Genomic DNA, 15027 nt, shown 5'->3' on the forward strand with positions numbered 1-15027 from the left:
AAGCTGCGTCTTGGATCTCCCGAGTGAGCGGGTTACAAGATGGTCGGCCCTTCCAGTTTCTTCGGCGGCGAGATCCTCCTTCGTCGGAGTCGCTTTCGTCGCTAGAAGGATCACTTGGAGAGTGATCTTGGCGTCTTCTTGGAGGGTCGGAGCGTCGGCGAGGATTTCTTTCATCGCCGGCGAGGGCTCCGGACTCCGCCACTTGCTCGTTTCCGTGCACGCTGGGATCTCGTTCTCCGTGGGGCGCATCTTGACGCGGAGCTTGGTTGCCACCTTGTTCGGCCCCGACGGGGGGAGCAAGGGGCGCTTGCAGGGCGCTCGCAAAGCGAGGCTGGTTCGGAGCGTGTGTGACTTGGAGAGCACCATGCGGCAGAAGTCCCCAATATGGGTGGTACCAAGGAGTTCCATGGGCGATCGCAGCGAGCGCTAATGGAGGTAGTCCCGGGTTGGAGGGGTCGTAAGCCGAGACTCCTTGGTTTTCCGGCGCGGATCCTCCTGAACCCACATTGTTTCCTCTTGTAGGCTCCGAAGGTAAGGTCACTACCGGTTGTAGGGAAGGTGGCGCGAAGCCCATCGAATGAGGCATGCCGAGTTCCGCGTCTCTTGCGGGGGCGGGAACCGTAGGTAGCTCGCCGATCCTTGCCACTACGTCGGTGAGGACCGAGGGACCGCCTACGACGGTTTCGAATGCTTCGGCTCCTTCGGGGACGGCCGGGAGCAGAGGTGCGGCCACGACTTCCGTCGTAGCGCCCATTCTTGCGGCGATGCCCAGATTGGTGAGGATTTCTCCTTCCTCGGGAGCCCCCGAGGCGTTTCCTTTCTTCGTTTGTAACCGTGTAGACTTCGTGGCAAGTTGGGCACCCGATGAAGTAGGCTTCGTCGGTGCCATTAAATCTTCAATTGCGGCGAGGGTTCCCCACGGTCGGCGCCACTATTGTTGTTCTAGAAAACAACAGGAGTAAGGGGTGCCAATGCTCGATGGCACAAGTGCGAGAATAGTATGTAGGGTGTGTACGCCGGCCTTATAGCGAAGGTCGCCGTACACTTGGACAAGTTGACACGTCGATATTTTTTGAATCGGTTCGGTCGACCCTGCGGGTACGACTTAGTTCTATGTTAGGAGAGCCTTCGAGGGGGTCGTTAGCCGGGTGTTTGGGCTGAACTCGTCTTCCCAAATCACCTATGGTGAGAGATCTCTAGGGGCCGCCTCGGACTTGGGCCGAACTTGTCTTCCCAAGTAGCGAGGTTGGGATACCCTCGAGACTCTAACCGGATCCCTCTACTTCGAGTCGAGGTCGTACTAGATGGCCCGGAAACTCGAAACTAGACTTCTTAAGTCGCATCCCCGAGGTCGAGTCGAGACTAGGCTCTACCCAAGCACTCAAGAGCGGACTCCTTAGGTTGCTCTAGCTCTCTCCCCTTTGATCTTATTCCAATGGAGAGTGAATGATACATGCCCCCATGGGTGGTATTTATAGCCTAGGGGTCCATGACAAAAGATCATGGCTACCCTTGAGGGAGAGGAAAAGTGAGGGTAAGGTGGTAAATTCATCCCTAGAGTTTTATTGGTCCCTACTCTAACTCCTTTGACCATGGCATGAGAGGCTTGACCCTTTGACTCCTTTGACCGGCGCTTAGTTGGCATGGCTATACCTTGTTGGTGATTTGACCGGCCTTTGGAATTCGTTGACTTGGTCGTCGCTACGTAGGATTGCGGCTCGGCCCATGTAAGGATTTTATTATATTACAACAATATCCTAACCAATTTCACCCTTAAGAATCAAAGATAAGACAATGTGGAATAACTATGATGTTATCTGCAAAACGTGTTTAAATGGGTTTTATGACTATTGAATAAATTGCAATCAACAGCATCAAGGGAGTGTATGTTGTGGATATTGCTATTGTTTCTTCATTATGGAGTGGACCAACGAGAGAGTACTGTCAGGGCCGAATGGATCATACACACCTACCATCATGGCTCATGTACAACGTGCAGAGGGAGCATGCCCATTTCAACAACAACGAGGTCGTCAAGCCGAGCGGGGATTTGCACGCACGGGACGAACTCGTGGTTGCTAGGACACATCCAGAAGAATTGCTTCCAACTTGATTGTGCGCTATGTAATTCTTAAACTTTTTAATGTACTAATATTGCTTTGTAATTAAAGTGAACGATGGACATGCATGCTTTTTTTTATGTGGATGCAGTTTTAATTTGAAATATGTGTGATGGTTCATATTATGTGCATTCTAGAATAAACTATATATTATGTGTTTTGAAATAAATGATTAATTTTTTAATTAATTAAATATTGTCAGTGTCAGCGTGAAATCAACATTGATGGCGTACCTGTGCCCAACACTGAGTGTCGTTCGAGACATGCCCGACACTGATAGTATACATCATAAGTGTCGGGCAGAAGTATGATGTAACCCTCTTCACTGGCGCATAGGCTTTGGTGGGCGGATTGCCCGCCACTGATGACCTTTTCAGCCCAACAGTGATATGTTGTTTCCGTGGTAGTGTGTGTCGCCGTGCGGATGGAGGTGGCTGATCCACGCATCACCTCTCACACGCGGACAGCCAGATGACTTGGGGTGAATGGCTGCGATTGGCAAGCGGGTTTACAAAATCTGGTCTCAGTAAGAATACGGTGTAAATTTTGTATTGATTCAGTATCACGTAAAAACAAACTACTCCCTCCGACCGGAATTGCGTGTCGCAGATTTAGTACAACGGAGAGAGTAGCAATTTTGCTTGGGATGCTTTACGGCAAAATTGAAGTAATTCTTCGAGTTGATTCAATATCATCTAAATTAAAGTAAAGGCATGGCAGGTCAGTTTAAATGACCATAGGTGGACCGCAGGTGGACCGCGTGGTAACAAACAAATCGCCAACATGTCTTTCAAACTAATGATTTTGAAACTTCAATGCGGTGTTCCACGGACTAAAAGGCCTTCCCTTGCCTAGAATGGAAACTGTGGTTCTGCGTTGGAGAAGAGAGGGAGAGTAAAGCTTTCCTCGGCGAGATGAGTAAAGTAAAGAGGAATCACTTCACCTTACCCTGCTGTTCTTCCTCCACTGGAATCACCACAACTCGCCCCCTCTCCCTCCGCTTGCTCGTCGCCTAGGTTCTCAAGCACTCGATCGTCACCAATGGCCGACATTTTGCGTCCGCCGTCGCCGGATCCTAAAGCAGGTACCTAGATCACTTACGTCTAGAGTTTAAAGTTCAGTACTTTAGTATGCAAGCGAATGCCGCCGTCCTCTCAATCTAAGAGCGCCGGCCGCCGCCTTTATCTAGCCGAGCAACGCGGATAGCTCCGTCAAAGAGAGAGGCCGCGCGCGCGAAAACTGAGCGATACGCCGGCGGACGTCTATATGCCGTCCTTTGCCCTTGGCACGGTCTAGATCGATGGGCCCCTAGATCGATCCAGTGGTTGTGGTCGCCTCGGTCGATGTATAACATGGATGGCGCGCCAATTTATTTGTTTGTGAAGTAGCTAGGTTTTTACCTTCTTATTCAGATTCACAGTAGTGCGCGCATTCCACCCAAGGATCACATGCACGTTTACAAGTCAGTTCAAAACTTCAGATCGGAAACTCAAGATATAAAATAGCTATCTCCATCCGTTCTTAAATTCTTGTTGGTGCATTTTTGACATTTTTATTTATTGTTTCCATTCTAATCTGACATATTTTTGGTAACTAATTGCTTAACGGTGAACGTTATTTGTTATGTCAGAACAAGATGCTTCCCGGGCTTGGAACAGTATGGGTAACCCAGTCTCATTAGAGGCTGAAGTAAAGTTGCTTGGTGAAAAGGTACAGGATTTTGATGGCAGAGAGTTGAATCTTCACAAGTGTACCTACAAAGTTGGACCAATTGAATCATGTCGATTGGTCAAAAGAGGGAACAAAAGTGTTTCAACTTTGATGAACAATTTTGAATTCCTCAGCAATCTCCGGCATCCCTCGGCTGTTCTAGTAGAGAATTACTTCGACAAAGAGTCTCTAGTGATCTCTATGGTCCATGGATCTTTCCTCAAGTGGATGAGCACGACAGAAACAAACAAGTTGTTCACGGCTGGAGGCACTATGCTCCCACTACTAAGGGATATGATCATGCAAGTGCTAGTAATTTATGCTATGTAACGTATACCTTGGTTGTTCATACATATTCTTTCTGATTAATTCATCCTTTTTGGTGTATTTTTGTTGTATCTAGTGATCTTGTTGACGTTGTCCATACAGTGGGAGCCAACGATAAGTATATTGTAGGATTGGCAATGAAAGACTTGTACATCAAGACGCTTGCTGGTGGAACTCATAGGATACAGGTTCTTATCCCCGAAGGTACATATTTTATGAGTTAAATAAAACTGTGGAGGTTTAGCGCCCAAACTCACTTATATCTTAAAAATATAAAAATGATTTAGCAAGTTTGAACAGAGATGAAATATTACACATGCAAATACTATGCGAACTTACCAATTTTTATACAAAGAAATGTATCTTATGTCCTCAGAAAAAAACAAAACAAAAAAGGAAGAAACGGGTCCTTCAATGTTTTTTTGCACATACCATAAATATGTACTCTTGCACAAAGATTATAAATAGCATAGTACTCACACATTTGCAAGTATGTTTTTTTTAATAAGTTAAAAACATCTGGGTGCAGGTTTGCTCAAGTGACATTTCCTGTTTCGCTGCTTCATACTCTACAGATGATACTTGGTACTAAAAAAACATAACTTTTGTGTTCTTTTGTTTTGTTTAACGTAGCAAGAGATGCCACCCCTGCTCTTCTTGAGGAGTCTTGGAAGAATGTCAGGCAGATAGTTCATCAGTGCTTTGTTCAGCATAGGATTGAACCAAATGAAGTTACAAAAAGCTTCTGTGCCTTTATTGGGAAAAGAACCCTTGAATCTCTCAAAAACTATCCTGATCAATGGGATGGCTTCATGAAAAGCACATTCCTCATGCAAATATCACTATCCTGGCGTGTGTCTAAAAGCATCAATGATTCAAATTTGAAATGGCCCAAGACATCAGATGGAAAACTTGAGCCGCTAGTGCAATGGTTACTTGATCATGACAAATCCAAGTACGACAAAGACTATTCAAATGACTATGTCAGGCTATGTAGAAACACCTACAAGCATTTCGATAAGCTGCCAAAAGAGATTCAGGTATACGCGATATAAATCTCATATCTAATTAATAACATGCACTTCTTTATACTAATTTGCTAAGGGAAATTTATAGCAATAAGGACCAAAGGACTGAAAGTAAGAGTATTTATCTGGGACATTAGTGCTATAGCTTAGGAGCATACCTTTGATTTTGTGTTCTTCACATGCAATTGCACACACTGATTAAATGCAGTGTAACCTCATTTTAATCAGTTATAGGTCTAAATGAGCACATGGAAAATTTGCATGTTTCTCTACATTTGTGGAACATAATATATTACAAAATTTGCCTGACTGAGAAAGTAGTAGAACACTTCATGTCCTGAAGTCCCTTGGGGCTACCGATGTTGGCAACGCCCATGCCATTCCTCAAGTAACACGAAGTAGAAGAAAATGGTGACATGCATCCTTCAGAGAGGATCAGAGCAAGGTGCTAACATTCCTCAATAAAACAAAGATAGTGTATTCATGACAAGCATCAATAAAGGTTACAACTGATACGTGCTGAATAGCAGTGGTTTCATCCAGAATCTGGAGTATCATTCATTCTGTAAAAATATCAAAATTGACAAACACGTAAACTGATACCTATTGCTGAAAGGAGATATTATCAACTTCGATTAGTCGCGGAGATCTTGTCAGAATAGTAACATGGTATAGCCAAAAAGGCGGTCACTTAATGTTGATAGCAGAAACTATGAAATATGATTGGAGACAAAGCCTTGGCCAAATAATACCATGGTATTGTACTATGTAATGGGCAGAGTGGCAGCACTTAAGATCTTTTATATTACCAAAGACCAAGAATGCTAATATTCCAGTTACTTGCAAAATCCTAATAATGTGTATTAATATATTATGGTATCTCCCTACTGTTTCTCAAATTGTAATTAGCCAGACATAGTAAAGTATTTTCGATTTTTAATTGCTTGCACTGTGATAAGAGACAACGGTATCCTATTGAGAATGAACTTTGAGGATTTTACAAATCTAACATCTCACAACAAGCAATGACAGCTGAAGCACAAAAGTGTAAAACTGCACACCTTATATTACATTTCGAGTTAAAGCAATCTGCCAAAATGCCCTCGTCATCCAATAAAATCGAGGCGGACGGTGCCATCATCAAGCGTGAAGGACACATCCGCCGTCCTCTCTGCCATGCCTCTCAGCATCACCACCACAAGCCTGATCTGCAAACCACCAACCCATAGAACTGGATAAGAAGCAACTCTCGGTGAACAAAGAACCGCGGATAATTTTTCTTAGTTTTCTTGTGAGCTAGTGTATACTAATTTAGGCTCTAGTGGAGCTGTATAGGACAAAATAAACAAACAACACAGACGAAGCAACAAATGAGAAACTCAGACTATAAAGCATTTTAGATTTTTAAATTGTAATTAGCCAGACATAGTAAAGTATTTTCGATTTTTAATTGCTTGCACTGTGATAAGAGACAAAAGAATCCTATTGAAGAATGAACTTTGAGGATTTTACAAATCTAACATCTCACAACAAGCAATGACAGCTGATGCACAAAAGTGTAAAACTGCACACCTTATATTACATTTCGAGTTAAAGCAATCTGCCAAAATGCCCTCGGGGTCCAGTGGGCTGCGGCCTGGAACATGTTTGGGCTTCGGCCCATTTGCATTTTTATTCTTTTCCTTTTTTTTGAGAGAATTTTATTGTTTTCCTAGTTTCTTCTTTCTTTTCCTTTTAGTTGTTGGGCCAAAGGGGACAGCGGGCTTGGGCTGGGGAGTGGACCGGCTCGGGCTAGCGGCTAGGCTACGGGGATGGGCCGGCTCGGGGCATGGCCCACCATGGAGCTCAGGGGCGGGCTGCTGGAACGCGGGCGGCATGCGGGACGCGCTGCCGGTCGCAGCGCGCGCTGGACGCGGCCACGCGCGGCAAGGCTCGCCGGCGGCCACAGTCTACGGGCTACGCACAGGAGGAAGGGCAGGGAAAAGGAGGAGCTCACAGGGAGGGGCTCGATGGCGTCGATCGGCACGTGCGGGACGGAGATGCAGACCGGCGGGGAAGAGCTCGACGGCGGCGCACCGGAGTTGGGGAAGAAGGTGGACGCGGGGGAGCTCCAGGACATGTCGAGACGTCCGAAGGAGCTCTCCTCGTGCGCGCAGGCACGGGGAGACGAACAGAGGCGGCGGCGAGAGGAATCCCACGCTGGAGACACCCAGAGACGGCAAGGCGGCGGTGGTCGGAGACGAGCTCGACGCGGGAGCGCTCCGGGAGGCTGGAGGCGAGGTAGAGAGCACCAGATGGCTCACGAGGAAGACGCGGTTCTCCTGCGATCGGCGGCGGGGCGGTGGAGGCTGCGGTCGCGTGGATCGGGAGCGGCGGCGCGAGACCGGAGATGGGGAAGACGCTTCGAGGCCGCGGCTCGGGGACGCGCGGGATCCAGGGGCTAGCGCTGGGGCTGCAAAGGGGTTCTCGGGGCTGCTGTGGTGGTCGGGAAGGCGCTCACGGGGAGCGGGATCAACAGGCGGAGGCGGTGCTCGGGCTCGCCGGTGCTCATGGAGGAGGGAGATGGCTTCCGTTGGGGAAAAGAGAGAAGTGAGGAGGGGAGGAAGAGCAGGGGCGGGAGAAGAAGAGGGGGCTTCGGGGGAGAGGATAAGGACGCTCGGTGCTGGGGTAGGCGGCACAGTGCCGGCGGGGTCCATGGGTGTCGACACCGGCATGGCCGGCCGACGGGATGGCGCAGCACAGGGAGAAGGACGAGGGGCGACGTGGGCGAGGACGGGAGCGGACGAGGGGGATAGTGGGCCGGGCCCAGTGAACAGGGCGAGTCCTGCAGGTCGGTCCAAAGGGACGGGTCAACAAGGCCAGTCGACTGTTTAAAAAAAAAGGTCAAGGGTGAACAGGACAGTGGGGCCCGCGTGCAGAGAGAAGTGTAGTTCATTTATTTAATGTCCTGTCCAGATTTCGTATTAATCATTTGGAGGCCCAAATCAACTCCAAAAATTATGAAATTTTAAATGTATCTTTATAAACATTTAATACAGTTTCTGTCCAAGTTTCAAATCGTTATGAACAAGTTTGGAATACTTATAAATATTTGAATACGTTTTTCAAATATAGTTGGATAGGAAAATAATTTACTCAGACATCCAAACGAATTCCAAAAATCATGAGAATTTGCAGGGACTCGTTTTATAATTATTTGAGCTGGTGCAAAATTTCTCAGGGTCATTGGATAATTAGTTATATGGGTCGTTTAACATGATTTAAATTCAGGCCCACGACAACTCATTAAGGTTTTAGTTATTAGTCAATTTCTTTAATGCATAAATGATACATGCTCAACCTTAATTAGTCTTTAATGGCATTAATCAAGCTTAATTAAATATACTTAAGCTTAATAAATTTTACGGTCGTTACAACAACATTATGGGATTGATTACCACAATGAGTAAAATATGTTACCGGGATGGGCATTATCGGGTGATACAGGAATGAATAACTTTGGGGGAACCTTTGATCCAAGAACTTGAGAATTACACTGACAATGTAAGGAAAAATAACCTATGTAGCCTGTGCAGTCACAAAATAATCAAGTGTGTATAACTTAGATCAGCTAGGTAAATTCAAAGCTGTATCTACAAGAATATCATGATAAGCGATTTCAGGAGCTAATTAAGCACACACATGCTACTGACGAGATCGATGGTGCACCTTGATGGAACTTTTGCACCTCCTTTTGAGTTTAAATGAGCATGATGTTTGCATAACCTCCTTTTATTTCTCATGTTGCCTAACTTCTGGTGCAACCCTATTAGATTTTGTTTCAGACACAGTTGAAACTGAAGTCATTTTCTCCTCTTCGTCAGAGATGCATGGTAAGATAGCACCGAGGATATATGCATAGTAAGGAACGAGTTGTTCCCCACCAAGTTTCACGAGCTCACTTATCTTCACTTTCAAGGAGACAAAATGTGACAGTAGTACAAGTATTTAAGCAGATTTTTTAAGACTAATAAATTCCTAAATAACAGGAAAGATGCAAAACAAGAATTACATATGCCATAGACGTCAATCGAGTGAATTCATCATATGAGCCTGCCCTCCAAACAAGAATTTTGGCCATGCGACCATGATCTACATTCTTTTCATTTATGGTTGGATAGTCAACATTAGAAGAGGAAAAAGGAAATGAAAACAATACGTCGATTGTTAGATAACCACATAAAAAATAAACAGGCTAGTCTTCATATGGCAAGATATCTATTGCATCTACACTGTTAACAGACTCGTACAGAATTACAGATGTACAAGCAGTTTTACTGAGCATAGCCTTACAGGTGAATTTTTTTATTTCCGGCAGAAATCTCGGAGAGTGCTGCAGCTGCTTGCTGCCTTATCTTATGACGCAATCGCTCAGCATATTAAATAAACCTGCATGGGCAGCAAGCATAAGGTTGAGATAACTGCATATACAAGTAATACACCGGGGGATAAGAGAGACATTACCATCAAGAAAATCAGGAAGGAAACCAAGCATGCCAATACCAGGCACACTGTCTTAGAGCATCTCCACTTGGCCCCCTAAACGGGTTTGCGGGGCGCCGGCACCCAAAAACCCACCCAGCCGGGCTTCCCAATTTGTTTTTTCATCCGGCGCGCCCCAAAAAGTTATCCGCCCCCCCCCCCCCCCCCCCGGCGAACCCAGCCCACGGGGAGGCGAGCGGAGGCGCCGGCGCAACGCGTTATTGTGACGGGCCCGCCTTGTCAGCGACCAATTAAACGCCCCACCGGTTTCTCACCGACCCCTCCTCGGCTCCCGAGTGGAAAATAATGGCAGTAGCCCGCCGGTTGCCACGCGGCCACGTTTATCGCCGTGTTCACACGCCCGCCGGTTCGCATTCCAGCGATATAAAAAGGGGCGACCACGGGCGACCATTCGGCATTCTCCTCTCGGCGCCTCCTCTCCTCCCTCTCGCCCAAACCCTCCCTCTCTCTCGCCCTAAACCCTCCCGCCGACGAGACCATGGCTGCCGGCGACGAGACGTGGCGCCGGGCGACGCTCACGCTCGAGGAGGCCGAGGCCCTCCACGAGCACGAGTACCCGATGCCGCCCGATTGCCAGCTGCTGGCGCAATGGAAGCTCAGCATCGCCGGCATCCCGACGACACCGGGTGGAATCGCGCCACCGGGGCCAAGTGGGCAGCGTTCTTCGCCGACCGCCACGCCGTCAAGATCGCCCGGTACGAGGGCCAAGGCCAGCGCCCATCGCCGGGTCGATTCAACATCGACGGCCGGTGGCGGTTCTGGAGCGGGCGCACCATGGCGGCGGTGCTCGCGTACATCGCCGCCTGCGATCACCCCCGCCTGGAGACGCCCCCACCACCCCCACCGGCACCGGCGGGAAAGCACCGATACGGCGGCTCCGGCGCCTCCCGCTCCCCCGCTCCGGCTCTTTCCGCAGCGCCTCCTCGCCGGCGCTGCGTATCAAGGAGGAGCCGGGGGTGTCTTCTTCCCGCCTAGTCCGGCCAAAGACGGAGCCACAGTGGGCGCCAGCGCCGGAGTACGAGTGCTCGAATGGCGCCAGGACGGCGACCCCGAGGAGTTCCCGGGGCTGCGGGCGGTGCAGCACGCCAAGGAGGTGTTGGCGTGGAGCGCCAAGGAGGCGGAGAGGGAGGCCGCCGAGAAGAAGGCGGGGAAGAGGCCGGAGGTGAAGACGGAGCCGATCGAAATCGACTCCGACGACTCCGGCGAGGCGTACCTCGCCTACTTCAGCGACCTCGACGACTAGGCGGCCTTTTTTTTAGAATTATGTAATGAAAAAACTTTATGTCTAATTAAATTCCGCCGAGTTTGGTTAAATTTCGCCTACTTCATTTAAATTCCGCCGACTTCAGTTAAATTTTGTCTATTTTCAAATTTTGGGGGGTTCTTATTGGGGGCGCAGCTGGGTCCGGCGGAACCCTAAAAAAAAACCGCCGGCACCCCCCCCAAACGGCCTAAAAAACGGCTGCGCCGGACGCCAAATGGGGGGCACGGCTGAAGATGCTCTTAGACTATTATCTACCCCACCAAAAATTGCCATACATATGCGTTCAGCACATTCGTGCGCTCTCTCAATAGTGGTATAAATTCTTCTGTGCTAAAAAGGAAATTTGAAATAAAGGTGTCAATCAGAAGTGAACACTAATTTCAAGATAAGCAAAATACAGATACGGAAAACAATGAAGATATATCGCATACCTGAACTGACCACTCTCAATAACAATGTCCTGGTTAATACATAATTTATTGTACTCCCTCCGATCCATATTAGTTGTCGAAATATTACATGTATCTAGCCATCCATATTTGGGCAAATTTGAGACAATTAATATAGATCGGAGGAAGTATCAGAGATAATTAAGATAACATGCCACATAATATGGGTCGCGTTGTTATAGCCCAGGCCATACCTTACAAGCCTGTCAAGAAGATAAGATGCACACTCTGCACATTCACATCGGAGTCCCCTCTTACAACCTACAACCTACAGAAAAATAACACATTAGCATAAAGAATACAGGTAACTCATGTTCCATTAGTCGACTGAACGTTTACCTTCGCTATGTTATATAGTGCTTAACATGCATAGCAGCGCACTCTGCTATCTTAGTCCCTGAAGGAAGAAGGCGCAGCAGGTACAATTTGCTGGAAGAACAAAGCAACAGAGATTATTGTGGAAGAAAAGACACGAAAAAAATTGAACACACTAAACGGTGAAGTAAAAATAAGATCGATTAGAGTCCTAGTCCAGCAGCATAAATGGGGATTTCAAAGAGGCTCTACGCTTTTACACTTTAGGTTAAACAAATCTAAAAACATGCCTAACTCATCAGGTTTTCCTATATAATAGTTCCAATAACTTGCTTGATCATGCAAGATGCGAATTTACAACATCAAATGGCCAAAATCCAGGATGAAAGTGGCCATACAGTAGTTATCCCTCCTTTTCCATACTTAGAATGAACACAAAAGGGTAGAGGATAATTGTAGGAATACAAAAGTTCCATGTTTACACAAAGGGAGAATGTAGGAAAACAAATTTTGCTAAGCATGACTGTAAGAAAACATAATAATTTTCAGCAACACAATCATTTCAGCAGCTAAATACTAAAAACTGCAAAACATGAGAAGGCAAAAAATTCAGAGTTCAATGTAATGGATGTGGCAGTACGAAAAAACCTGCAGACGATGCACCCTTTCAGTCAAATCATGGACTTCATCCAAAGATCTTCTCTCTGACTTTACTAATATCTCTTTTCATGCTTCAAAATAGACACCTAACAATTGGAAACCTACGTCAGGATTCGAGACGACAAAACAGTTTCAGGGAGTTAATAAAATCCAACACACCTCCATCGACAGTTTCCTTGAATTCTCCTCTAAAGCTTGCATAGAATCTGAACTTTCACGAAGCCTCTTTTCGTAATCGACTATCAAGTGCATCAACTCCGCGTTTCTGAGTGAAACAGAATTAGCTTCCTTCCTCTGCTTATTTACAAGTATGAACTAAATTAGGATGAGCATATAACAAAAGAGTTACATTCTCTGAAAGAACTAATAATTCAAGGCATCATTTCAGTGTGAGGAAAGAAATATGAAGAGAACACAAAAGAAAGAACCTGATGATCATTCTCTGTCATGTACCCATTATGCCGATCTTGAGCAAATTTAGCTTCAAGAACTGACTTATCATGCTCAGATCGCAAAGACACAAGCTCGGTCCTAAAGGAATAAATAAAAAGTATTATTCCAACTTCCAAGAAAAGTATATTCTCTTTTTCTTAAAAAAAACTTCCAACTAAATCCAAAAGAGCATCACAACAGTGAGCCTGGATAAGTATCACTCTTGTTGTCCAATGAGCTTATTATGATGGTGCTTCATAAGTCATGTTGTCCAGTTAAAGAAAAACGAAACAAACATGATGTCAAGATTTAGCTACGACTCTATTTTTTTACACAGCAAACAAGGTATGAATTATGAAAAGCAGAAAATATAACCTCAATTTCGTCAGCTCCTCGTCGAGTCTTTTGGATCGCTCCGAAACCTGTTCATATGCTTTCCTTGAGACAGCCTGGGAAAATCAAGTGCGATGTACAGTGAGGATATTCATCAGAACTACAATATCATTTATGCTACGTAACTTGTTGAGATACCTACCTGTGATCCTTCAAATAGAACCATCAGGTCCTTGCTGCCATCATCTACAGATTAAAAGCAAAACAATGGAATCTAATTAATATGTTAGAGCAGTAACATGCACAAACTGCCTTAACACTACTTCCATCACCATGGCATGTCATCCCTTGCAACTATGGCCAAATATTAACCATATAGAGCCTACATGGGATCAACGAACGAAACGAATAACAAAGCGAACCTTGCAGATTATTGGATATGTGTTCAACATTGGAGCGAGTCTTCTGCTGCCCTTCACACAATTTCCTATACATCACTACCTACAGGAAAAAATCAACTATATCAGGTTTGATGCCACCTACAGTTTGTACTTGACAAAATTATGTAAGACGTACAGATCTATGAAGAGATTCAATAACTATTGCTTGTTCTTCAGACTTCTTCATCACTTTTTCAACTCTGGAGGTAGCACCATCTGTGATTCTCTTCAGCTCAATCTGGAAGCTCTCCTACAAAGGACATAAAATGAACATATATTTGATCTTGCGAATGGAAATAATCAAATAATAGAATGGCCAGGTACTTTAGTTATGGATGAAAAATAAGCAAATTTTCAGACATATGAAGACAGAAAAAGAAAAAGAAAAAGCATGCATACCCTGAGCTCCATGTATTTATTTGTCAAGATCAATAGGAAGCAAGTGAACTTTATTTCGAAGTTGAACATTTTGCTGAACAAGCCCATTAATATCATTAAATGTCATCTGCCACGGAATATCAGATGGTGCATCAGATAGAATCGCATGCAAAATGAGAGCAAAATAAAAGATTTGCAAGGATCAGAATGAGGCTTACATGCTCGGGGGCCAGCCGCGTCCAGCAGCTCTGCGGCAGCGCCTCCGCCGGCCCAACGGCGGACGCCCGAGGGGTGTGATTGTTGGCTCGTGGTGACCGGATACGATGTCGACGGTAGAGGTTGGGGTGAGGTAGGAGGCGGCGGGCGACCTCCGATCCGTACTTGAAGATCTGTGGAAGGGAGGCAAGGCCGGCCGCAACGGATCAGACGGGAAGAAAGGAGAGCAAAAGAGCTAGGGTTTTGCGTGAGAGGGAAACCATGGAGGCCAAGAGCTGCGGTTCCTAAGAGCACTCACCAACATGGTCGGCGACGACGCGCGGAATGACGGCGAGAGGAAGCGGCGGGCGCGGGGCTTCTCCGATTTGGTTCCGGCGACGGGAAGGGGAGGTGGCGGTGGTAGGGCGGGGTTGGAGGTGGTGGAAGGGCGCAGGCGGCGGCGGGATGGATCGGATCGGGATTAGGGGCCTGTTTGGTTGGAATCTGAACAAAATGCCTGATAAAAGCAGGCAGGCAGCAAGGTGAGTCAGGACAGCAATTTAGGAGTCCTGACTCAGGCAGCAGCCTGGGCGAACGCCAAACAAACAAGCGCGTGCGCACGTCCGGCTGTCACTGGGGCAGGGTACCACGCTCATGACGCAATCCAAACACCCCCGGTCTGGAGAAGTGGGGAGAGAGAGCGGGGTAGCGACCGAGGCAGGGCGTAGACGACGGCTGCATGGTGCTGCTCGCTGCACGTCGACGAGCATTGTTCAGCGACGTGGCCCAACTGCAACCACATCTCCAGGCGAATCAATTGGGGCGACGTGGCCT

At 46.7% G+C, this 15027-nt stretch overlaps 3 protein-coding genes across 9 annotated transcripts; 2 read left to right on the forward strand and 1 right to left on the reverse strand.

The window, feature by feature from the left end:
• Positions 1 to 3014: 3014 nt before the first annotated feature.
• LOC104581991 lies at positions 3015 to 5235 on the forward strand. The gene is made up of 4 exons (XM_024456794.1): positions 3015 to 3204; positions 3751 to 4142; positions 4220 to 4361; positions 4791 to 5235. Exons 1-4 carry the CDS (start codon positions 3162 to 3164, stop codon positions 5210 to 5212), a joined length of 999 nt encoding a protein of 332 aa, XP_024312562.1. The 5' UTR covers positions 3015 to 3161; the 3' UTR covers positions 5213 to 5235.
• A 651-nt stretch (positions 5236 to 5886) lies between these two features.
• Positions 5887 to 14772, reverse strand: LOC100846041 (nuclear-pore anchor). 7 transcript variants are annotated; one of them, XM_024456971.1, is made up of 14 exons: positions 14513 to 14772; positions 14217 to 14387; positions 14020 to 14125; positions 13757 to 13870; positions 13603 to 13681; positions 13383 to 13426; positions 13223 to 13296; positions 12844 to 12946; positions 12575 to 12709; positions 12404 to 12501; positions 11780 to 11869; positions 11635 to 11708; positions 9518 to 9613; positions 5887 to 6393 (listed from the first exon to the last, which is right to left on the reverse strand). In XM_024456971.1, the coding sequence occupies exons 3-10, from the start codon at positions 14113 to 14115 to the stop codon at positions 12469 to 12471; spliced, it is 678 nt and encodes a 225-aa protein (XP_024312739.1). In that variant the 5' UTR covers positions 14116 to 14125; positions 14217 to 14387; positions 14513 to 14772; the 3' UTR covers positions 5887 to 6393; positions 9518 to 9613; positions 11635 to 11708; positions 11780 to 11869; positions 12404 to 12468. The 7 variants fall into 7 exon arrangements, with proteins under 7 accessions (XP_024312739.1, XP_014752905.1, XP_014752901.1 ...); XM_014897419.2 differs by having other exon boundaries at positions 11423 to 11708; XM_014897415.2 differs by having other exon boundaries at positions 6102 to 6393; positions 9518 to 11708.
• LOC104581992 (atherin) lies at positions 10206 to 10970 on the forward strand. The gene has a single exon (XM_010231222.1). The coding sequence runs from the start codon at positions 10206 to 10208 to the stop codon at positions 10968 to 10970; it is 765 nt and encodes a 254-aa protein (XP_010229524.1).
• Positions 14773 to 15027: the final 255 nt, after the last annotated feature.

The sequence above is a fragment of the Brachypodium distachyon genome, chromosome 1 (assembly GCF_000005505.3).
Source record: "Brachypodium distachyon strain Bd21 chromosome 1, Brachypodium_distachyon_v3.0, whole genome shotgun sequence".
NCBI lineage: Eukaryota > Viridiplantae > Streptophyta > Magnoliopsida > Poales > Poaceae > Brachypodium > Brachypodium distachyon.